Consider the following 25,884-nt stretch of genomic DNA (forward strand, 5'->3'; position numbering starts at 1 on the left):
GAAATAGAAATCAAAACCACAGTGAGAAAGCACCGCACACCTGTCAGATTGGCTATTATCAAAAAGAAGTGTTGGCGAGGGTGCAGAAGACAAAGGAAGCCTCCTGCACCTCTGGTGGGAATGTCAGTTTGTGCAGCCCCTAGAGAAAACAGAATGGAGATTCTGCAAAAAATTAAAAGTAGTACTACCACATGATCCAGCAATGCCACTTCTGGGTATTTATCTGAAGAAGGAAAACACGAATTCAAAGAGATAGATGTGCCCTTCTGTTCATTTCCGTATCATTTACAACAACCAAGATACGGAAGCGACCCAAGCATCCAGTGATAGACGAATGGCTAAAGAAGAGGTGGTCTATACACACAATGAAATAGTACTCAGCCACAAAAAAGAATGAAATCTTGCCATTTGCTGCCACATGGATAGATTGAGAGGATATAATGAAATAAGTCAGGCGAAGAAGACAAATACCATGTAATTTCACTTACATATGGAATCTAAACAAATGAACAAAACAGACTACAGATACAGGAGACAAATGACTGGTTACCAGAGTGGGGAGAAGTGGTGAAGGGGACTTCACAAACTCCAATTTATAAAGTCTTAGATAGAGATACAATGGACAGCATAGGGAATATAGCCAATAATACTGTTATAACTTTTTATGGATTCAGATGGCAACTAGACTTACTGTGGGGATCAGTTTGTAATATATAAAAATATCAAATCACTATGATGTACACCTGAAACAGGATATAGTATGTCAATAATACTTCAATAAAAACATCCATCTATATGCTGCCTACAAAATCATTCAGCTGTAAAGAAACAGACTGAAAGTGAAGGGACAGAGAAAGATATTCCATGCAAATCAAAACCAAAACAAAGCTGGGGTAGCTATAGTTATATCAGACAAAATAAACTTTTAAAGAAGACTGGAATAAGAAAAAGAGCATGACATAATGAGGAATGGGTCCATCCACCAAGAGGATAAAACATCTGTGATTATTTACACACCCATCATAGGCACACCTATATACATAAAGCAAATACTAATGGACATAAAGAAAGAGATAGCAATACAGTAATAGTACATGACTTCAGTACTCCAATTACATCACTGGAGAGATCAACCCGAAAGAAAAACAAGAAGGAAAAATAGGTCTTAGGTGACATGTTGGATCAGAGGGACTTAACAGATACATACCGAACATTTCATCCAAAAACAGAATACACATTCTTAAGTGCACATGGGATAATCTCCAGGATAAGTCAGACATGAGGCCACAAACCAAATCTTAAACTTAAAAAGACTGAAATATAAAGCATCTTTTCTGACCACAATGGAATGAAAATAGAAATTGAGTATAAGAAGAAAACTGGTGGGGCGCCTGGGTGGCATAGCGGTTAAGCGTTTGCCTTCGGCTCAGGGCGTGATCCCGGCGTTGTGGGATCNATCTGCTTTTGGCTCAGGGCATGATCCTAGTGTTCTGGGATTGAGCCCCACATCGGGCTCCTCTGCTGGGAGCCTGCTTCTTCCTCTCCCACTCCCCTTGCTTGTGTTCCCACTCTCACTGGCTGTCTCTTTTTCTGTCAAATAAATAAAATCTTAAAAAAAAAAAAAAGAAAAAAGAAAACTGGTAAATTAAAACATGTGGAGATTAAAAAATGTTACTGAACCACAAATGGGTCAACAACAAAAAAATCAAAGGAGAAATAAAAAAATTACTTTGAGACAAATGAAAATGAAAATACCGAAACTTAGCAAAAGCACTTCTAAGAGGCTACATCAAGAAAGAAGAAAAATCTCAATCTACCTTTACACCTCAAGGGACTAAAAAAATAAAACAAGTCCAAAGTTAGTAAAAAGGAGGAGATAATAAAGATCAGAGCAGAAAAAAGTGAAACAGAGTAAAAAGACATTAGAAAAGATCTATGAGACTAAAAGTTGTTTCTTTAAAAACAAGATTGACAAACCTTTAGCTACACTCACCAAGAGAAAAAGGTCTCACATCAGAAATGAAAGAGAAGTTACAACCGATACCACTGAAATACAAAGGATCTGAAGAGACTACTACGAACAATTATATGCCAACACTGTTGACAATTTAGAAGACATAAATTCCTAGAATATACAACCTACCAAGACTGAATCATAAAAAGATAGAAAATATGAACAGATCAGTTACTATGTTAGAAGATCAATCAGTAATCAAACACTTCCCAACCGACGGAAGTCCACGACCAGACAGCTTCACTGGTGAATTCTCCCAAACATTCAAGGGAGAATGACTAAGAATCTTCTCGAACTCAAACAATGAAGAAGAAGAAACACTTCCAAACTCATTTTCTGAGGCCAGCATTACCCTGGTACCAAACCAGACAAAGATGCTACAAGGAAAGAATATTATAGGACACTATCCCTGATGAGCATAGATGATAAAAAATCCTCAACAATATATCAGCAATACAAATTGAACTACACATTAAAAGGATCATATACCACAGTCAAGAAGAATTTACTCCAGGGCACCTGGCTGGCTCAGTCGGGAGAGCACGCGACTCTTGATCTTGGGATTGTAAGTGGGTGTCCCACGTTAGGTGTACAGATTACTTAAAATCTTTAAAAAGAAAAAAAAGGATTTATTCCGTGCAAGGATGGTTTAAATCCGTAAATCAATCAACATGATATGTCACATTAACAAAACAAAGGATAAAAACCATGATCACCTCAATAGATGTAGAAAAAGCATTTGACAAAATTCAACATTCATTTATGATAGAAACTCTCAACAAAGTGTATATAGAGGGACAAGACCTCAACATACTAAAGGCCATATATGACAAGCCCACAGCTAATAATAGTATACTTGATGGAGAAAATCTGAAAGCCTTTCCCCTAAGATCAGGACAAAAAGGATGCCCACTCTTGCTACTTTTATTCAACACAGTATTGGAAGTCCTACTGTGAGCAGTTAGGCAAGAAAAAGAAAAGGCACCCGAGTTGGAAAGGAAGAAGAAAAACTGTCACCATTTGCAGATCTTATTATATAAAGAACACCCTAAAGATTCCCCCAATGACTCAAAATATGTTAGAGCCAATTGAAGAATTCAGTGGAATGATACAAAATCAATATGCTAAAATCTTTTGTATTTCTACACACTAGTAACAAGCTCTCAGAAAATATCAAGAAAACTATTCTATTTACAGTTGCCTCACAAAGAATAAAATACCTAAGAATAAATTTAACCGAGGAGGTGAAAGACCTGTAAGCTGAAAGCTATCAGACGTGAATGAAACAAAGGGAAGCATCCACAGAGAAATGGAAAAAAATATTAGTGCTACCAACTGGAAGAAACAGCATTGTTAACAAGTCCATACTAGTCAAAGCAACCTGCAGATTCAATGCCATCTATCAAAATTCCAGTGGCATTTTTCACAGAAATTGAAGGAACAATCCCCTAAAACCTGAATGAAGCCATAAAAGATCCAGAGTAGCCAAACAAGCTTGAGAAAGAACAAAGCTGGAGGTACCATGCTCAGCGATTTCAAACTATATTACAAAGCTGGAGCAATCAAAACAGTATGGTATGAAAACCAGACACGAGATCAATGCAACAGAACAGAGCACCCAGAAATAAAGCACACACACGGTCGCTTTACAGCAGAGCCAAGATTGTATCATGGTGAAGGGACAGGCTCTTCAGGAAATGGTACTGGGAAAACAGGACAGCCACATGCCAGAAAATGAAACTGGGTCACTAGCTTACACATGACAAGAATTATTTCAACACAGATTAAAGATGAGCACACAATCCAAAACTGTAAAACTCCTAGAAGAAAACAGGCAGTACGCTCCTTGATGTTAATCTTGACTTACAGTGTCTGCTCCAAAAAATCACTGCTGGCAAAAGCAAAAATACACAAGTGTGACTGTGTCAGATGAAGAAGCCTCTGCACAGCCACGGAAACCATCCACGAAATGAAAAAGCACTGACCGCATGGGAGAAAACTGCCCATCAGCTCTGTTAAGGAGTTATGTTCAACATCTATAAAGACCTTCTACATTCATTAGCAAAGCAAGCCAGTTAAAAACGGGCCAAGAATTTGAATAGACACGTTCCCAAAGACATATACAGATGGCCAACAAGTACACGACACGGCGCTCAACATCTCTCTTCATCCGGGAAATGGGAGCTCGAAACCACAAGGTATCACCTCACGCCCATCAAAATGGCTAGTATCAAAAGGACCAGAAGAGTGTGGGTGATGTGGAGAAAAGCAGACCCTCGTACCCTGTTGGAGGGGATGCAAATTTGTGCAGCCACCACGGAAAACAGTAGAGAGGGTCCTCAACAATTTTTTAAAAAAGGACATTATCCATCCAGCATTTCCACGTGTGGGTATTTACATGAAGAACATAACACTAAGTTAGAAAGATGTGTGAACCCCCATGTTCACTGCAGCGTCACTTAGAGTCAAGATCTGAAAACAACTAAGTGCCCACAGACGGCTGAATAAAGAAAGCGTGTGTGTGTGTGTGTGTGTGTGTGTGTGTGTGTGTGTGTGTGTAGTGGAATATTATTCGGCCATAAAAATAATGAAATCCTGCTGTTTGTGGCAACATGGATGGATCCAGAGGGCATTACACTAAGTGAAATGAGCAAAATAAATAACCGTATGGTCTTACTTAAATGTGATTTCTTAAAAATAAAACCAAAAAACCCCTGAGGCAGGTTGCGGGGTTTGGTGAGGGAAGGGGTCAAAAGGGACGACGTCTAGGTAGAAAATCAGCGAGTCCGCGGTGCGGTCGAGCACGGTAACCATAGTTACTGCCGTGTATGTGACCGTTGCTGAGAAAACAGATCTTCTACCTTCCCAGCAAAAGAAAACATTCATAACTACTTGTGGTGATGGCTATCGACCAGATTTACTGTGATCATTTTACACTACACTCAGCTATCAAATCTGTATGTTGTACACCCGAAACTAAGATGTCAATTATACCCTCAGTTTTAAAAAGAAGAGGAGGCAGAAGAGAGCGTCAAAGAGAGGCAGCGTGAGGAGGGTGCATGGGATACGGGTTCTCGCCTTCTGTCTCCAGACAGACCCACCGCTCACTGCAACCTGTGGAATTGTGGGTAATACATTTGGGTTGTTTAAGCCACTGGTTTGTGTTGGTTCATGACAGCGGCCCCAGGAAGCTAACACACTGCATCTCAGGAGAGCTCAGAGAAACTAAACCGCAAGGGGTGAGAGGGCAGGTCTCTGAAAGTGGATTAGAGACGTGGCTCTAAAATAAGGGAAGATCTTGTTAAGGTCTGCTATGTAGACCTAAGGCATCGAATGCTGGGATATCGGACCCGAGGAGTAACCGTATCAAACTGGAAAAGGTTAGACACTGAGAACAGACGTAGGTGTGGAGACACAGACACTCGTCACACTGCTGACAGAGATTGAAACTCCAGGGTGGGGGGCAGGACGCATGCGTCCGATGTTTAAAAAACGTCTACAGTGATTTCAGGGTAGACGTTTTCAGGACAGTATTTAGAGTGAGATTGATAACGTTTTGTTAGACTCATTAATGAATGGTAACAGATATTGCTGTCTGAAGGCACTCATTGCTACGGGAAAATGTTCATAATATAGAAAAATTAGGCTACGAAAACAGTGTGCTGTCCTTTATAAAGAAAACAGGTAGGGAAACAACTGGAAGGCAAATTCTCAAAATGCTAAATGTATACCGGGTAATGGAATTACAAATTGTCCTTTCTTAAAAAAATATATATTTTCCAAGTTGTCTGCACTAAGTATGTAATCAAGAACAAATCTAATAAAAAAGAATTTGAAGTCTACCTGTACTGTTTCATATAGCAGACCATAAGCTACTGGGATTAATTACTTAGGAGGTATGGGGTGAGGACATAATTAGGTAAGAAAGTTTAGACTTTTGAAGGCAGCCTTAACCCTGTCTAAATATAAAGGTCATCAACCACGGCTGCAATGAAACTAAGAAGAGGTCTTGGGTGCAAAATTTCTGAGTGGATAAACACGCACGCACACACACACAGAGTAATAGTAGGCAACCACAAAAAAAAAAAAAGAAATTTTGCCATTTGCAACAACATGGATGGAGCTAGAATATTACGCTGAATGAAATAAGTCCAAGAAAGACAAATACCATATGATCCCACTCATATGTGGAATTTAAGACACTAAAAAAACGAGCCAAGGAAAAAGAAACAAACCAAGAAACAGACTCTTAACTATAGAGAACTGATGGTTACCAGAGCGGGGATGGCGGGATGGGGGAAACAGGCGGTGGGGATGGAGGGATGTACTCATCTGAAGGGCACTGAGAAAGGTACAGATTTGGTGAATCACTATTGTACCCCTGAAACTAACATAACACTCTAAGGTAACTAAAAACTTAATTTAAAAAATTTCTGAAGGCACCAAAACTCAGTAATCCAGGTAAATATCCTAAATGCAGTATTTGAAAAGCTCCAAATGCAAAAAAAAACCAAAAAAAATCCGTGATGTATAAAATACCAAAATTTTAAATACAGACGGGACCTGTGTTTGATCCACGATGGATAAGATGGACCACGTTTCCAGCTTACGTTGACAATTACTTTCTAAGACACGGATTCTCACAGTGTGCTTGGTCCTGGGCCCGGCAGCCCAGTTAGAAATGCTTGCAAGCCCCAACACAGGTTACAGAATCAGAAACTCCGGGGGTGGAGCCCAGGAATCAACGCTCCATCAGTCCCCCCCAAGGGGAGAAGACCACTGTATTACATCGCGGATGGGGGTATGAAGAGCAATGTTGACAGAAAACAGATTTCATGCTGACTTTTCAAAGACAGCATTCAGTGAGCGTTTGCTAGGAGGCTGGCCCTATGCTAAGCTCCTGGCGTGCCTGGCGGGTGTTTGTAGTTCCTGGGTCTTAGAAGAAAAGTGACCTTGAGCAGGGTTACTTACGTCCACTGCCTAAGGTGGCCCAGCAAGGACACGGGAGACCACGGAGTAGAAACCAGACCTGTTGGCCTCGAGCGTCTGTGATGTTAGCCTCTGTGGAACCGTCTATGCAGCTGGCCAAGGGCAAAGCAGTGTAGGAAGCACAGGCCTGGGCTTACCCTCCGACTCGGACTCCTCCTCCTCCTCCTCCTCCTCCTCTTCATTACTGTCGTCCTCACTCTCTTCCTCTTTGGCGATTTTCTGCCGGGCACTCTTAAACACGGACTGCAAGACGATCGAGTCTTCGTAGATCTAAAGGGTCACAGAGGCACTAGTTAAAAACTGCAAGCTGAGGACCCGAGATCCTCAACCAGAACGCGCTCTTCTCCTCCTCGAGGAACACACGTTCTTCGTTATCCGTGAATCCTGTTAGAAACACCGTGCTAGCTTCTGTGCCTGCAGGAAACCCAACAGGGAAACCCTGAGCTCAAGCACAGGCCCACAGATTCCTCTGGAAAAAAAAGTCCGTTTGTGGTTGAAATAGTGTGTGTGTGTACACACACATGTGCATGTGTGTCCGCGTGCACGGGCCTATAGACTTAGGGAAGCATGGGCTTCCGTAAGCTAGCCTCTCATTTTTGACAACAAAAGGAGTATTTCACCAACTACATTTCTTGCTTGAATTGTTCTCTCAGATACTGTGGAAAAGGGACCTCCTCTAAAGTGCACATCCCCCAACAAAACGGAGGCTCTTCTGGATTCTGGGCTTATCAGCACCCACTGCTACTGCTCTATCAATACTTCCCGTTTCGTGTCTGCACAGACCTGAGCACAGCCCCGTGGAGTCGCTAAGGTCTGAAGTTCAAAAATGGTCCCTTTTCTCAAAAACCTGAAAACTAGGAAGTACTGTCTGATCCAGCACCGCTAGTGATTCTGGATCGCTGAGTGGTACCAAGCCAGGGTCCACCGACGGGGGAACGAAATGCAGTATCTACGGAAAATGAATTCATCAGCCTTAAAAAAGGAGAAACCCGATGCTTTCACCAGCTGCAACGAGGATGAACCCGAGGAGGACATGATGCTGAGTAACAAAAGCCGGTCACAAGACGACAGGTGCCCTGAGCCCCGTCTAGGAGGTATCTCAAGTAGTCAAATTCATTGGTTCCCAGGGACAGGCGGGGGGGCGGAGAGCAACTAGTCCCCAGGATGGACTGAGAAGGAAGCCATCTGTGACTTCATGTGCGAGACGGGGCGCGGGCAGACAGGGAGGCTGGGGCACGGGAAGGGGCCTGCGGGGGCAGCACCAAGCTGCCACAGCGGGGAGTCAAGATCCCAAAACTCCACCCGGGGCCTGCAAGTGGTCATGCACAGAAGACATCCTTATTGACCCCTGTTTACCCTCTAGGTCCTGGTTCTTCCCTTTAGCATTCATCCAAGAGCGTCTCGAACACAGAAGGCGTGCTCTCAGGAACTAGTGTTTCAGTTAAAAGAACACCACTCTGAACCTGGAAATGGACCATCTTTTCAGTAAAGGCCCGTGCAAGAATTCTCATGTTCTCCAGTTTCATGACTGGAGTGGACAGGAGGGTGGAAAACAAGCAAGATCCAGAGAGAAGCTTAAGGAACTTATTGGTGGCTTGACACTGACACTGGGTAGCAGACACAGGGACCTCTCCTTCCTTCTTCATGATACAAGAGCATTGGGCAGGAAATAAAGACGGGGGGGGGGGGGGGGGGGGGGGGGGGAGGTGCCACAAAAGGAGTGGAACGGAGGTGAAATTAAAGTGAGAGTATCCTCCCCCTAGTTATTCTCATCAACTGAGTGTCACTTACTTACACACAGTAGACAAGGGGAGTTCTTTATTGCAGTTGGCTTGATAAGCATTTTCTGCAAGCAATTAGAGGCAGTGATTCTTTTTTCTCTAGATGTATTTTTTTTTTTCTAATCACAGTAGTTTCACTTCCTGATGCAAGGTTATGGTCAGAAAAATGAAGGTGAATATAATCAAATACACAGTCGCGACAAAAGCAAAAACTGTACTTCTAGCCTTTTAAGCATTACGCGAAGTGTTTTCCTGGAATGCCTCCTCTAAGTAGAAGCCAAGCGTTGCAGGGAAGCACATGGAGGAGCTTGCACAGCTATGGTACAGAGAGGCTGGCCTTAACCTGAAAGCGCCAAAGCCTCGTTAACTTAACATACTAGCATACGATGTAGGCTTTTATTTCTCATTTTTGATTCTGCCGAGGGAGTAGCAATGATTCAAACAGCAGAGAAATGAAACCTATCACTTAAAAGTGCAGAAGCACAGGTAAGGTTCCACGTTTTTCAGACAACTGAAGACACACCTGGGATCCCTCCAAGTTGAACGTCTGAGCATTGTGACAGAGAAGCATGACATCTTTCTCCAGGTCACCCAGGCTCCGGTACTTGTGATTACGAATCCTTTCCTAATGCAAATTTTGGATAAAAGAGAGGAAAGAAGAAAAAAAGAAAGGCAAACAATCATTACATGGTCAAAAAAAGCCTGATTTGATTTTCCCTTTGTCTTCACAGCAGGGGGCCCTGCCGAGTTGGGGGGGATGTGGGAGTGAACAACTCCAGGGGGCGCCATTCAGAGAGACCACCCTCCCAGGGGTGTCCCTTTTTATAAGAGGGAAGAAACAGCACAGGATGGGACACAAGAACCACAAAAGGACGGGGAAGAAATCTGAAACTTCTTAAATAAAATGCAATATAATACAGTATGAGCTCTCCACATAATACACAGAAAGGCCCAAGGATCTCCCTGCCACTCTGGTGACAAGCCCTAGATGGGGGGAAGGGGGTGTCCACTGCGGTCAGACAGGATGCCCCTGCCCAGTCCTGACTGTGGTCATTTCAATGGCTTCACCCTTTTTACAAAGTGTGTAAACAAAATATCTACCTTTATTTTTTTGAAATCCACCGGCTTCCTAATTAATTCATAATATTCTGGCAATTCTTTTCTTGAAGGTAACTGAATGAAGACTTCACTGAGCTGCCGCCCTGAACTGTAGGGTGGGAGAGACAAACAAACAGATCCGATCAAACGCTACCGAGGAAAGTGTTTCTTTCAGAAAATGTCCAAAAAGCCAACGGCATCCCGTGCCTACAGACGCGGGGCCCTTTAAATCAAGAAAAGTCCCACGAGTGCACTCGAGATGAATGCTCCTTGTGCTAACTCCAAAATCACATGAAAATGCCATTAGATCCCCACCTCTGCCACACACAGGATATGGCAAGTCCACTGTGAGTTCCTCTTTCAGAGGGAATGTGGCTCTGCTTTTTATGGAAATCTTTAAAATGTCCTATTCAACCAACAATTCCATTTTTAAATGAATAATAATTAAGTTGGTAGGGGGAAAAAAAGCAACACAATGGCTTTATTTCCATACGCCTTTGTCTTCAAACTCCCTATTTGGAAAATAGTGTGTTACAATATACTCTGGAAACTCAAAATGAAAAGCCTTTGTGTGTCTTTTCTGTCTGATTCCTTTTAGGGCACCTTACACACTGCGAACCATGCGTACCTTTATTATTATTTGCCAGAGGAACCCCTTCCGATCGCCTAAATGCACTCGTGTGCGTGCAGAGCCACTTGGGCAGCAGAAAAACTAACCTATTTAGCAAGTGCAGATGCCTCCTGTGTCTGGGATTAGTGCGGGACCCTCCCTCAAATCCGTGGTAGCTTTATTTGAAAGCACGTTTAATAGCAACAAATGCTTAGCAATTCATAACTTTGAGAAACAGTTTCTAAAGCATTATAAGCTTTTAACATCACTTATAGTATTAGGAGCAGGCACGGCTACAGGAACAAAGATATTCGTGATTTAGGTTCAAGATGCTAACATCTGACTTGGCCTATCCAGATCAATGGCGGCTTGCGAGGAATGGTAGAGTCATTTTTCACAAAAATCTCTCTTCCCTTACGATGCAAGTCTCTACTTCCTTTGTGAAGGCAGACGTGCCAAAAAAAATAAATAAATAAACAGAAATCACTGCCATGTAAATTTCGGATGGTGAGTCCGGGAGTGTGCAAGCACGCTAGAAGCTGTGGCTGAGAATGAGGGACAATATGCTGTTTTAATCCACAGTCCCAGTTGTATAATTAAAAAATATTCATAATGACAGTTATCATAAAAAAAGGCATGCGCAGTAACTCAAACGGTTGCTTAGCAACCAGTGGGGAAAATGCTGAAGAACACAGGGGCCTGCATAAATTAACCAAAAATCCTCTGTCAAAGGAATGGGCGAGTTTTTCTGTTATGCTGGGTCTTGGTTTTATTTTTTTTTTTAATACATACAGGAGCCTCATGAATATGAAAATCAGGGGCATGCACAAGGGGTTTAAGAACACTGTAGTGTACTGGGGAATTGGATTTTTAGGTTATGGTGGGGAGAACCAAGGGGCATCTCCCACCCTATGGTCACCCCTACCCCCCTTTCCAGGCTGAAAGATGCATCTGTACCTCCATAAATTATACCACCGAGTATGTGACAACGACTAGCTTATTTACTGTCGCCTTCACCATCGGGCCACAATTTCTGGTTTGTTTCTTTTCCTACCATTCTGAGATTTATATACACAAACATTTTACCTGTTGGAAAAGGAGTACCTGGAAGGCAATTTATAGCTATCCCTTTTTCTATTTCTATCCGTGTCTTCTCAACAATCAGGAAGTCAGACCTCTTTGTAAGCTTGGATTGAACACCTGACCCTCAGTGACATCTTCACGCTGTCATTTTGTACATTGCCAACAGATGGTGTCATTTTTCTATTGATGGATTACAAGGACATCTGTGCTTTGTACACCTGTGACGGACAGACTCTCGATTTCAACCGTGCTACTGGTGAATTAAGAAATAAGCCGTTTGCACCAAGAATGTGATACAGCACTTTCGAGCGGGGGCAAAATGGCCAAAACAATCTCGGTGTGATGTCTCTGCCCTCAGTCGGGTTGTGGGAATTCTAGACCCTGTGACGAGACAAGTCCAGAATTACCTGTGCTCGTAAAGGAGAGAGCCGAACGTTCTGAGACTCAGAAAATAAATTTATTTTGTTGATACTGTTTCAAAAGTTAGGGCTCCCTTGACTCAGTATTCCTGTCCTACTTCCTTTCTCCCGTCTCCCTAAGGACAGAGGACAGGGGCAAACAGAAGACCTAGAAGCTACTGGAAAAGACCCCTTGTGGTAGGTTGGTGCGGTCATAATACAGACATCTCAGTCTGGCTTTCAAAGCCCTCCTCTCTGCTCATTCTCGGCAAACCATTTCTGTCCTGATGACCTGACTCTTCTGGTCAGCATCGCTCCTTTCCCATGTGCCGATGAAGACTGTGGTCAACCCCCACTTGGTTACGAATTCCCAGTCTCCATGCCAACAACCATACTTCAAGAACCCATTCTCCATAAAAATGGGAAGAAATTCTTACTATCAAACTAACCCCCAGTACCTCCCTGCCTGGAACTTCATTCTTCTATGTACGGATAGGTGGTTCCCCCCGCCCTTTTCCAAAGAGGGGGGGAAACACCTTACATGTGGCCCAAAGCCTTCCCCCTCCCTGTGGGGGTTCTGATGACCAGCTTGAGCAGGAATGTCAGGACATCCAGCTTTAGGTTATAGAATGCAACAAGGTAGGGGCACCTGGGTGGCTCAGTCAGTTAAGCGGCTGCCTTTGGCTCGGGTCATGATCCCAGGGTCCTCCCCGTCCCCGGCTCCCTGTTCAGCAGGGAGTCTGCTTTTCCCTTTCCTTCTCCCCACCCCAGCCCCCCACTTGAGCGCACACTCTCTCTCAAATAAATAAATAAATAAAATCTAAAAAAAATGCTTCGAGGTAGGAGGACCACTTGCTGACAGATCACTACAGTAACTTATTTTTTTCCTAAATTAAAGGTTAAAAAAAAAAATTAAAAAGGAAGTGAAACAGCCTGACAGACTTCTGAATTCTTGGCATTTCTTTCTCAAACTCAAGCTGAGCAAAGGCTTTCTCAATACACCTTTTCAAATGTTTTCTTTTTTTCCCCCCAGTGCTGGAAAGTTTTTTTAAGTCCAGAACAATGGACTAATTGTACAATGGTTTGCAGAAGGTGTTCTGTTTCTGTTGAAATGGTTAACCTCCCCCCCACCTAGGTATTTTCCATTATGTCATTTTGTACAGTTTAAGGCCCATAAGGAGAAATTGTTCACTGGAAGAGTGCTGCTTCCCATGACAGAAAGGATACCCGCTCCTCTCCTCCAAAAAGGATTCCACTGGTGCTCCATGACTTCAGATAGATTTTGTACAGTGATCTGTCCCAGAATAGGAGATGTGACCCTGAGAAGGAAGAGCCTGGGTGGGGGAAGAGCGTCACCTAAAATATAAAATAACACTGTGCTCTTCAGACAGTTTCCAGGTGCTGGTAGACCAGCAGCCCAGGGGCTCCTCCCCACAGAGGTGAGTGGGCACAGGGACCCACGGCCCCGATGTCAGGGTGTGTGAGACAGAAGGGCCCCTGTGCGAATAGTGGTTTGCAAACCCCGCATGTACTGCTTGTGTGTGTGTGTGTGTGTGTGTGTGTGTGTGTGTGTATACACACACGGATAAGCAGGCACACGAGTGAGGCTAACTTTGCTTGGCTTCATCTGGAAACCCACTTCTCTCCCATTACTTCCGCAAACCAAAGGATGCGACTTTCACGTCTGCACTCCTGGGATTCTAAAATGGTGACCGCATACATGATGAATGTTACATAAACATCAGCTTTCCCTCTGATTACATTTTAGGCATGGCAGAAGGTGGAAATGCTAGCTAAGAGACCTGCTCCTTTAAAATGCTGGCTCTTCCACCTTCCCTACAAACCCAAACCTAGAAGATAAGGTATTGGGTGAGAGGTTTTTGGTTTTTGTTTCTGGGTTTTGTTTTGTTTTTTTTTTTAACCTGCCTAGGCTGATCTGTTGACATGCATGGATAGTGGATACTTCTGAAAGAGAATTTAGCTAACATTGACATAGCCACATGTTTACACTTAATAACTAAACAAAACCTATCTTGCCTCCATTTTAAAAAAAAAAAGATGTCATGATTTAGAATACCCACTTGGAGTTGGAAGGATTTTATGGGAAGAAAAAAAAAGTTACTACAATCCTAAAGGAATCAAACACAGGAAATCTTTTGGGATGAAAACTTTAAAAAATTGGGTCAACATTGGAAGGCAGTAGGTGAAAGCAGGCTGTTGCTTTTCAGGGTCAGATTCCTGTGAGGTTTAATACAAACCACTTAAAAATGCACCTCAAGCCCAGTAGCACCCCACTTCCCCAGAGAGCCCCCCAGAGACCTGAGCCAGGCACGAACCAGGTGCGAAAAGCACCTGCGCTCCGTGTTCACTACTGGGATCTCTCCCCTGAGTCTTACTGAGTATTGATCGGTAATTCCTAACAAGCTTGGAAATCTGAAGAATATAGGAGGTTATGCCGAAGCAGAACGTGATGGCGGTAGACTTGCTTTTGGCAGTGGAATCGGTAAGCGGGTAAAAATCACCCCCAGGGTTGCGTCAGGACTGTAGATACAGGATGTGCCCGAGGTAGCAACAAAAATAAGGTTACATCAGGTTAATGCAAGGTGTAAGTGCCCTGGGTTAGCAGTCGATAAATGGCTCACTTGGCTCAGTAAGGAACGCAGCAAGGCTTTATCAAGAGTCTTAAACGCAGTTATACTGTGCTACGTGCTTCCATTTTTGGTGATCTACTCTAAGCTGGTAACACGCATATGTAATAGAAGTCTATCCATATAACAGACACATACATGCATGAATGATGTTTGTCACCACCGCATTATTTAGAATAACTCATGTAAACCATCCGGAATGTTTGTTGGGGAAAGGACAATAGAATGTTAGAGAGTCTGAAAATCCTTGTTAGGACCTTCGGTAATTAATTACTAACTAACTAACACAGGATATCAAATTGGAGATGCAGTACAACCGCAACTAGGTTTTTAAAAAGTCATAAACGAAGGACCACAAGGAGATATGCCAGAGAATAAATAAATATTCACAACAACATACCCTGATTCAACAGAATGAGAATTTACACTCTAATGTAATTTGGAACCATATCATTATCCATAAAGTAGGTCTCAAACACTTTTACTGGGTTACCTTCTTTGAAAACATGCTGTAAGTCAAAAATCTAATCTAATTTTTTTCCAGGGAAATGATATCTAAGGGGTATATGGCCAACTTTTATTTATATCACCATAAATAGCACATTTCACCAACTGGCACCTTTTAATTCTACCACAATAAAGCCAAATAAATAGAAGAGAATAATTCCATAAAATGTATCATGTATCACAACCATCAGAAACTACTGTACTGTTAAGAAGTTCCTCTTTTTTCTTGAGGTTTCTCTCCTTGAACTTACTACTACAAAGCAAAGGTGCTTGTCAGGACGTGGGATTCCCAGAATATGATTTCTTTGCCTAGACAAGCATTTTGGGGAGGCCACTTGAAGAGCTATCACCTATCACTTGACTCTTTTAGGAATACTGACCCAGGATGTCTGGTTGCTTACCCCCTTTTTCTCACCTGACCTTTCCTAAGAGCAGGTACAAGTACTGAATCCTAACTGCGCACCTGTCCACCTGCGACGTTGCTCAGCCACCTCACCTCTTTATGTCATGTCATTCCTGAAGACCTGGACAGGACTCAAAGAATGCCTTCCTTGCAAGGCCTCACCTTGCACCTCTCCCTTCCCCTGAGAATTTTATCCTTTGATCCCACCCTGTGTCTCTACTTCGCAATAGTGAAAACTCTTCAAAGCTTTTGGCTGAAATGTGACCACAGTCAAAAGCACAAAACTTTTACAGGCAAATAAAATCAAATGCCTCCCCACCTGAGCCTCAAGTCCCAAGCGTCACTTCGTTAGAAGGGTGGGTTAAAGGGGCACCGGAGGGCTGCTCTGTCCTAAATTGCAGTTTTAGCAAATTCCTAAGGAAGATGGAGGATGTGTGAGTCTAAGGAGGCAGATTTTTTCCCTGTGAATATGTAAGAACATAGAAGCCCAATAGCCGCCATCTTCCAGAGCAATCCGGTTTTTATGAAAATGCTTGTAGAGTGACTTTAAGGACAGGTTTATGGGCCTCTAAGAAACTCCATTTTGTTAATCCAGCTGGGACTCCTCCTCCTCCCTCAGAGAGAGGTCAGAGGCTGGTATTGGTCTGCAGCTCTGAGAGGCAGAGACCCTGCTCTTCCGGGCCGCACAGACCCTGGAAGCCCCGGGAGGCCTTCTGTGCCTTGGAAAGCGGACAGGGTAAGTTTATTTGTGGGCTGCCCACTTGCTGTATGTGGGTATAATTGGCCAAGCGCCATAAATAAGTGTCAAGTCGCCAGGAGTCGAAGGAGCTTGTTCGACTAAACATGTGAGAAGTACCCATGTTTGTTATGAGGGAAAAATCAAGTACTGAAATCCACATTTCCCTGAGCAAAGTCTCCCTGGACGAAATGCAAGTCCTGAGCTTCAGGTCGGCACTTCCCAAAGTGTGCTCCACAGAACACAAAATTAATGGATTTTTAAAGGGTTTCCCTAGAAAAGGGGGTTTCGTTGGTTGAAGGAGTTGGGGCTAGACTGGGTGGAATGAAGCTCCATAGGTTACTTTTGGTCAGACTTCTCAGAGCCTCTAACTGCACCACCAGGGGATCTTCGAGAAGCTACAGGACTGGAGTTTGGGGACCCCAGTCTGGGGAACACCATCCCAGACAATGCATGAGGCTACGACCTGCAGCTACAGGAGATAAACTGTGGGCCCTGAGCTGAGACCCGAGTATCCAAAACAGGAAGAAAGGCTCTTTGCCTCCAATGAAGATTTTCTGCAAGTGTGTCCGCTTGGTCACACCACTATTTCATGACAATTTCTCTCCGGTCTAATCAGAGCTACTAGATGCAAAAGTGCCTGGGCCCGAGATCCACAGTCCTAGCCTCCCTCCCCTTTTTAAAGAAAGACACAAAGTCTGGTGCCAGCCAACAATGCTAAAAATAAATTTTGTCTAAAAGAGCTTCCTGGCTAGTCCTGAAGGAATAGTCAATACTAGCAACATAATCACAACGTCAAGGGCAGTTTATAGCCATGGAGAGAAACTGGATTTCCTGGGAGGGAGGACGCCGGGATGGGTAGCCGTGTGCGCACGCGCACGCACGAGCGCACGCACGCACGCGGCACCCACACACGCCCCCCGTCCGTCCACGCACGTTCCTGTGAGCGGCACCACGTTCACTTACCAGACGGGGTACCCCCGGCGATCTGTAGGTTCTCCTGTCTCCCGTCCGGTCTGCTCTGGAGTCTTGTCCGTCACACTTCTGAGAAGTCACCTCTGTCCTCACACCCACCACCTTGCTCCACGCTTTGCCCCCTTCCCCTTCCATGGCAGGGTCCGGTCCTACTGGAGTCCGCACGGTCTCTAGAAGGTCCTGCTCTTCCCTATCACCACGGCGGCCCCCGCACAGGGGACCGAGTGCCTCTGCCTCGTCTTCCACTCGTGCGGTCTACTTTGGGGTCCCCCACTCTGCGCATGGGCAGACCCGATGCCTTCACCGCACCTGCGCTGACCCGCCCCTCCCTCCCCGTACACACCGTCCTCCCACCGGTACGCGTTCTTCCTTCGTAGCTCTTGCCAACTAGGCTTCAAGGCATTCCAGTGGATTCATTTCTACCCCATTCTCAGTACTCGCACAGAGACTGGCACGGAAAATGCTCAGTGCTTCTGAACACATGAAAAGGACTCTCAAATTCTGTTCATCCTAAGCTCTGAACGACACACATCATAAACTTGGGCGTATGGAAAAAAGAAGCAAACGTGATTGTAAGGGACAAGAAAGACTCCAGAGCCTGGAGGGAGGAAATGTCAAGCCCCTTGCAATGGCTCTGGAACTCACAGTTTAAATGTGTCTTGTAAAAATGGATTTATCTAGGTCCCAACTACATACAGCACTATCACCTCCACGAAAAGCCCAGGCATGACATGGGAGGCTTGCAATACCTTTTAAAGTGGTGATTAATCCACTTTTCATGGTCACATGACCATTTTGATGGAGGGGGGGGGAAAGGAGCTTAAGTCTGTCATTGTTTACTGGGTTGGGCGTTTAGCCACATCACACCATTTAGATCATAAAGCCTCCTTTCCATGTTGCGGGTGCAGGTGGCGGAAGCTTTCATCCAAGTTGCTTCCTTATTTAAAGTGGCCAAACTAATAAAGTCAAAGTTATTTGTTGTTTCAATCCCAAAAGGCATATCCAGACTGAGTTCTGTCTCATGATGGCAAAAAGGACCATGCTTCTTGATGTCCGGCAGGACACCCCACGGTTGGTGTCTGGCTTCTGGAACCGAACACTGCTTCCTCAACACCAATAGGAATTATCAAAAAAATCAACCATCCTCACGATACTCCCATCCCCACACAGACATGGGTAGGTACAAATCATTCCCAGGTTTAATCACCCTATATGCACAATTGGGGATGGGTATTCATTCTGGAATGCACTAGAGAAGAAGCTTAAACGCCTCTTTCCCCTGACCCTAGACTGGATCCTACACTAGTGAGGGAAAAAAAAAAATGCTGTAAAGGATGTTACTGGGTCAACCGACAAAAATGGAATATGTATGGATGGTCAAATATCATACAAAAAAAAAAAAAATTTTTTTTTTTTTTTTTAAGTTCAGGCTGACTTAAAGGGAGACAAAAACTCTTCGGTGTAGGACTAGTATCCCCTCGCCCTGGGAAATCCTGCACACACACACCCCACCCCCACCCCCCTTGACCCACATCACCTCATTCTCCCAGAATCTCTAGGAGAAAAGCATTTCTGTCTTCCACCCACAGAAGCAAAAGCACACGAAGGTCAGAGGGACCGGCCTAGCACGCTCAGGACCACGGGCAGGTGAGCCCAGAAGCCACACCCTGGGCGCCAACCCTCTGCGCGCCGCGGTGAACTCCAGAACACCAGACACGCCGGGCACGCGCACCTTTCTCCGCGCCCGCGGGAGAGCCACGCACCGCCGGCGCTTTTCAGGAAGCTTCGACACCAAGGCAGCCCCGAGTTAGGAGGCCCGCGCATGTAAGACAGAAGCTGCGCTAGGAGGGAGGGGAAGCAACAGAACCCGAGTCGGAGGCGCGGCAGGGAGGCAGGCCTGCTGGGGGGCCCCCGGTGCGGTAGGAAGAAGGGCATTTACAGCGCGGACACACCCACACTGAAGCGCGGCACAGACACCCTCGAAAAGCCCTGGCACGTGTGTTAGAGTATCCGTGCGCCTCCATCCCCCACCCCGAGTGGGGGCCGTTCGGGGGGGGGGTGGGCACGTGGAGAAATGTGCTTGCGGCTCCTTCGGAGTCGGTCTGCACGCTGTGCCAAGGGATACCTGTATTCAGAGACAAGGGCATACAAGACAGATCCTGACCTGTTTCCTTCTATTTCCAACTGAGAATTACCGGGCACCTTCTCCACGTTACACCTGTGGTAGAGTAGAAAGAACACCGGAGTCAGAAGACCTGGGTTCGCGGCCCAGCCCAGCTCTTGCTCCTATGTCAGGTGGCCTCGGGAACGCGTTTCACTTTTCCAAGCTTCAGACCGCGCGCCCACCTGCCTCGCCTACTCAGGGGATTTGGGGGGAGACCACAAGAGGTTATGAGTGGAACCACGCTCTGAGAAAACACACCGTTCTCCAGAAATGGGGGGAAAACCCCCCCCAAAAACCATTTCCTAAGGCCTGAGACTTTTCCTGCTTCTCTTACACAAATGCCTGCTGCTCACTTCCGCTCTGCACATGTCCTAGGGGAGCGTCAGGACACAGGTTCCAACCACTGCTCCGGAAGGGGTGCCAGTCAGGCAGCGTTGGCTGGGGAGGGGCGGGGGAGGGTGACCTCGCGGAAGTAGCTGTGGCCTGTCCCTGTGCGGGCCGAGCTCCTCCTGCGTCAGCGGGGCCTACTACTTACCTCAGAGAGCTGGAGGGCACGATGTGACAGCAGCCCGCATACGCACGGCACGCCAGAGGACACCAGCCAGGTAGCTGGCCCTGCCAACCAGACCTCTCATCTTTCCAAGTAAGTCACTTCGACTGGGAAGGACAAGGAACCAGCACCTGAGGCCTCGGGCCCTTCCACGGGCCTCTAGGGAAGCCACTTCAAGTGAGCCATCCTGAGCCTGCTACACTGGTGTCCCTTTGTGCGGCGACAAACATCGCAGGAGAAACTGCCCTCCCATCCAGACCTCACTCCAGGGGAGGCCGGCACCCTCTGGCATACACAGCCTATGTAGAAAAATCCCTTCTTGGAGCCACTGCCAGCTCTTAGCAGGGCTCGAGGCACAGCAGAGGGAGGAAAAGCATCAACCGGGAGAATGGAAAGGTGGGTGGGAAAAAAAAAAAAGAATGAGCTGGAATGTCTGAAAGAAGAGGGAGGAACAGGAAGGCACATGATGGAAAAACGAAGCTGGGAAGGTCATCGAGGCGGGCCTGCAGAAGACAACCTTTCCCACGCTGAGAAGCTGGCCATCATGGGGTGCTCAGTGGGAAGCCATGCAACGTTACCAGGGAGATAGGATCAGACACACACCCCAGAAAGACGGGACGAGGAGCAGGCGGGAGGCAGGGGACAGAGGCGGCAGGCCAGGCCAGCCGCGGGGAGGGTCTCCTGCTGAAGCGTGTGGGCCCACGGAAGCCGGGGTGGCCAGGACAGATAGATGCTCGTGCGTGTGGTAAGGGAACCTGGTATCTGAGTGCGTATCAGGAATAAGGCACGGGGTTGGGAGCACTTTTTCTGCTGCACCTTTGGGACGCTGGGTTGGTGATTATGTGAACCACGGGGATACAGAGGAAAAACAGACCATGTTGTCTCAGGACCTGCAGAAACAGAGGAAGAGGAACGTGGCAACAAGAAATACTATCTTAGACAATTTATAGAGCAGGATATAAATAATTTGGACAACGATGGGCAAGGTTCTTTGAGTTGAAACTAACACAGGGGATGTGAGGCTCAGAACAAAAGAAATCCCGGCAGAATAATTTCGAATGATTTGGGTAAGGAGTACACGGGGACAGACCTACCCAGGTCAGCGATCTGGTCACCTTAGGCGGGGGAAGTAAAAAGGTACAAAATACCAAAACAACAACAAAAAAGGGTTCAAAGAAGAACAGAGTGATGTGGATTTGGTTTTAAACATGTTACTACAAATCTATTTTGGAGAAGCAGGAGAAACAGTGGTATGAACAGTCCACCCTGGACCGAAGCCTCTGGATGGTGATCAATGCAGGAGAGCCCCCCACACGGTAAATAACGCACTTCAGGTCAAGCATTTGAGAGGAAACCTTGGAACAAGGCAACATTTTAACAGGAGCCCATCCATTCTGGAGAATGGATCGATGAGATGTGGACCTTCAAAGACAGCGGCTCTTCCTCAATGGAGGGAAAGGATACAAGTGACTTCAGGGTGTACAGGACGTAAATGAGGACACCTAGGTCCTAAGGTCGGCAGTCTACCGAGTCCTTCCGTGCAAAGGTGCTAAAATGTATTGGAAAGGTGCTAAAATATAACAGAAGGAAATGAAATGTCGGCCCTCCTTTCCCAGGATAAACGTCTTCATAAGGATAGTATTTTTTTTTTTTCCAAAAGTGACCCTAAACACGAGATAATGTCTATTGTGCCCTCCTATTACGAGCTCATGTGACCCCTTCCCTGAATTCCCCTGTCCAGCCACCTGTTGGAAGCAAGACCATGTGGCAGGAAGACTATCTCCTCCAATGTACAGTGAGCGAGTAGGGTTAAGTATTTTGAGGCTTTTTGTTTGTTTGTTTTACCCTCTGGCCCTATTCCGCAGCACAGGGCTGGAAATAAGGGAGGGATGCCACAAATGTTTCCAGGATGAAGGAATGATTTTCTACAATGTGAGGACAGCTAGCATTCGGAACAAGCTAAGGCTTTCCACCATTCTCAGACATGTCGCCAAGGCTTCTTAAAATTCAGGGCAAGAAGAGGACAGTCCCTACTCAGGAAGAGCAGCAGGGCCTCAAGAGTGTCAGGGAGGAGGGAGCGCATCTGGCACTGGCCCCGCCCCCACCCCCGGGCCAGGGCTTCATCCACCCATCAGACCGGCCGGACAGGTCTCTCCTGCCTCCCCGACTGCTTCCCTGTGTCCATCCTCAAAGCTGGACCTGAAGTCCCAACTGCTGGCAGACGGCAGGGCCAGTCCTCCTGGAATGCTATAGACCTCCAACAATGGTCAGGGAGCGAGGAGATGACACGACCTCATCTTCTGTGTCTAGATTCTTCAGGGATGAGAACAATGCTCAGATTTGAAAAGTAAGGCACAATAAATGTCGAACAAAAGCTACCAATGGGAGAGTCGACGGAGCATAGGAAGGCACTTCAAATGAGTCCAAGTTCCAATTGCAAACTAATTACATCCTGAAGGCCTGTGCAGATTGCTTCTAATCATGTTTAAGAAATCACAAAGACTAGAAATGGAGTCAGAAGATGAGAAGAGTGCCAGTGTCCCTGTGTCAACGTGAAAAAGGACACGTGAGGCTGCTATGCTTGATGCGGATCCTCGGTTAAAAAAAAAAAAATTTAGAAGAAATTATTCAGACGCCAAGGGGCTATTTAGGGAAGATAAATAACATCATTTGAGTACCAGTAGGGGGTCTCCTAGAAAAAGCAGTGGCAGGCTAACCTCATTTCATTCTTTCGGTGGGGTTTCTAGGTGGATAGATTGGAGGGGCCATGAATCTGGTAGCTCTTGGTTTCAGCCTTTCTTGATCGCCTTGATGAAGGATAGATGACTGTGCGTGACATGATGGCATGGTCATGTGAGTCTGAAGACGGTTAATCGACTTTAGGGATTACTGGTTACTACGTTCCTCTCAACCTGAGGTGATTTTCAGGGGGCACAGGATAGAGACCTGTCCTTTGTCCTTTACAAGTTTCTCAGCAACAGCTTATAATAAATCTTCTGATGAACCCCCCCCAAAAGACTTAGACAAGGAAACATTTTTTTAAAAAGCCTAAAAATTAAGTTATAACAGTAGACTAGAAAGATGGGACATGAATCAGTTAAATGGAACTGGCAGAGGAAAGAATGAAGTCAGTAGAGGTTCAAAAAAAAAAAAAATCAAATGCTTAGTTGAGGCTAACCTTGGCAGCATCAAGTGAAAAAAGAGCTTTCTGCATGTTTTGGGGAATGGAAGCTTTTCAACAAGCCCCATGTTCCATAAAGGTTAAGTCTGTGTCAGAGTTGCTGGAAAACGTTAACGCACTCTTGAGTCACGGTAACAGAATATTGGTATCCAGCCCAAGGAAGCTAAGCACCCTGCATTTAGCCATCAGAATACCTTCGGCATTCGGGTGCCGTGTGTTCAATGGGACACTAAGAAGGCAGGATGTGCCCAAAGAAGGGGACCAGAACGGTGCACATCTAGATATCACTCAGAGAGCCAAGGGAGGGGTTTCAACCTCAAGGAGAACGTCCTGAGGTGGGTACACTGTTCACAAAGGACATTTCTTAATGAGGAGAAGGTTTACTCTCTGAAGGTCCAAGGAGAACAAATAGCTAGAAGACAGAAGGCTGCATCGATTTTAATATAGGAAATGACTATTGTGCTTAGAGGTGTCCTTCAGTGTCATGAGCTGCCCCCTAACACAGTGAACTAACCCTTGGGAGTGTCCACACAGAGCTTGGATGGAGGTCTGTCCAAGGTGGTGTGGGGGACACGCCTGGGTTGTGGGAAGTTGGACCAGGGAGAGCTAGAGCCCTGATCCCTCTAGAATCTTTCCCTTATCCAAGCAACTCTAAGGCACGTCTCTAGACTTGGGACAGCTCTCTGCAGGAGACTGCACCTCACCACCTGGTTTCCGATCTCAGCCCAGGGGCAATTTTAAAGGGCTACAAATGCAGATTAGGATGAATCCCTTTTCAAAGCAACTGAGTCTTAGGTTAAATATTACATAGTCTTACAGCAGGATTTTTAAAAAAACCTTCTATGGAAACAGAAAACAATGCATAATATAGTAAGTCAAAACAAACACTGCTTGATTTGGGGGAAAAGAACGAGTTGTAGCTGACCAGTGCTACCTTTAGATAGCAGTTACTGTAGAGGATTTTTACACTTGTGAATCACACAAAAGTACTGGCTCTTCGGGGTCACATTTTTAAAAGTATCCTCCTAAAAAAAAAAAAAAAAAAAGCCTGGCACTGGAAACAAAGGGAATAAATGGACGCTTAAATTATCCTAGTTCTTTATAAAAAAGAAAGATACATCTGTCCCAGAATCATGCAAGAACTTTGAAAAAACTGTCTCATGAGAGCTAATTAATTCTTATATATCAGTTAAATATAGATGCAGTTCTTATTTAATACTCCGCTAATCTGTGTGACTGTCAGAGCCCTAACATTTGGCTGGGGCGACAGGAGGGAGGGGAGGACTGGTGGTATTTCTTGCACAGGTAGGCTGAGTTACTATATTAGTAGCTGACTTTAATGGTACAGAAATCTCAACACATGGAAGGGTAGGTACATTTCCCAGCAGTATTTTCTAAATCCAACAAAAATGTAACAATGTATCCAATTAAGGCCCTCCTAATTTGAGAGCCTCCTACTTGAGAACCAAGTTGGGTAAGAGAAATAAAACACAGAAATATTCAGAATAAGTGCTTTTTCTCGATTACGAACACGGACAATCCATGAAACACGCAGCAGCGACTGAGTACCCACTCCCTAGAACGCACCCAAAGGTGAAAGCTAACAGAACCGGCCGTAGGAGGGTACTTGTCAAGGAAGGGTTAAATAAGTAATTGAAAGCAGAGAAAGGGAAGGGGAAAAAAAGAGGACTTAATGTCTGCATGCTAAAATATTTAAATATTCTTTCCGCTATAATACAAGCAGAGAGATATGCGCAATAATCAGTCCCAGGGAAACCGTGTTTTCTGTTTTTGGGGGAAAAAAGGGATGGAAATCCTATCAGCAAGGACACTTCCTTTCAAGCGCTCAGAGCTCCATTTACCCACCTGAGGAGGTAAAAGTAGTCTGAGAGGCTGATTATCAGTAATGAGCAGACTCCACCAGCTTGGCCTGTGTTAACTCCTCAAACTCACAGACGGCCTCTGGAGGCAGCTACCGTCACCCTTCCATTTTGTGGATGAGGAAACAGGCGCAGGGGGGTGAGGAAGCTGCCCCCAGAGAGTAAACGCTGGAGTTAAGACTCAAACGCGGGTAGCTGAACCCCGGCGAGGCTTGTCCCGTCAGCTACCGGGCTGTGCTTAGCGGAGGGGTGTGGGATGGAACCTCACGTCTGGTGGGGGTTTCGAGGAAAGTGGTCAGCCCACAGCTATGTGTTTCAGGAAGTCATAAACCCAAAAGGCCATGGAGCCAGCAGGTAATATAAAGGAGTCGAGTGGGCCACATGGGAAAGGCATGATGACAAATGGCCACTGGCACGCCACACTGGAAGGGTGACAGCAGGTGATGGGGAGTGGGGGCGTGCCCCAGAGCAGGAGGCCCATGGGGAGGGGGTGGCCACGTCTCCACTCCCACCAACTCTGACCCTAGGGAAACTTGGGTAGAATGTAGCATGATCTTTAGTTTTTTCGAAAAGAATGGGAAATCCCTGAAGTTCCTAAGAAATCTCGCCAGTTTTATGTGTTTGCTTTCTTTTTGTCCTCCCTTCCCCCACCCCAACAACATGAACCATGAAATAAATCAATCTGTTGGCAATATGTGGTCCACCAGCTGGTGACCTCTTTTACACCATTAAAGGAGCGAGCTGTCACCTGGAATGAAAGGCTTCGCTTCTAAACCTCTTCTTGGCTCGTCCCAGTGTTCCCGCAGCCCTAGACTCACTCAGCAGGTTGCGAACAAGGCACACCTGGGCAAAGTGACAGATGTCACA

General features: G+C 45.6%; 1 protein-coding gene across 1 annotated transcript in view; it reads right to left on the bottom strand.

Moving 5' to 3' along the window:
- SMARCA2 (SWI/SNF related, matrix associated, actin dependent regulator of chromatin, subfamily a, member 2) overlaps window positions 1-25,884 on the bottom strand; it is a 169,883-nt gene that overhangs the window by 9,660 nt on the left and 134,339 nt on the right. Inside the window, exons 29-32 of the mRNA XM_034647334.1 lie at window positions 19,407-19,460; window positions 9,886-9,991; window positions 9,308-9,409; window positions 7,141-7,273 (exon numbers count right to left, since the gene is read on the bottom strand). Of these exons, the coding sequence (XP_034503225.1) occupies window positions 7,141-7,273; window positions 9,308-9,409; window positions 9,886-9,991; window positions 19,407-19,460 (395 nt within the window). The remainder of the gene's footprint in view (window positions 1-7,140; window positions 7,274-9,307; window positions 9,410-9,885; window positions 9,992-19,406; window positions 19,461-25,884) is intronic.

Source organism: Ailuropoda melanoleuca, chromosome 17, assembly GCF_002007445.2.
Source record: "Ailuropoda melanoleuca isolate Jingjing chromosome 17, ASM200744v2, whole genome shotgun sequence".
Lineage (NCBI taxonomy): Eukaryota > Metazoa > Chordata > Mammalia > Carnivora > Ursidae > Ailuropoda > Ailuropoda melanoleuca.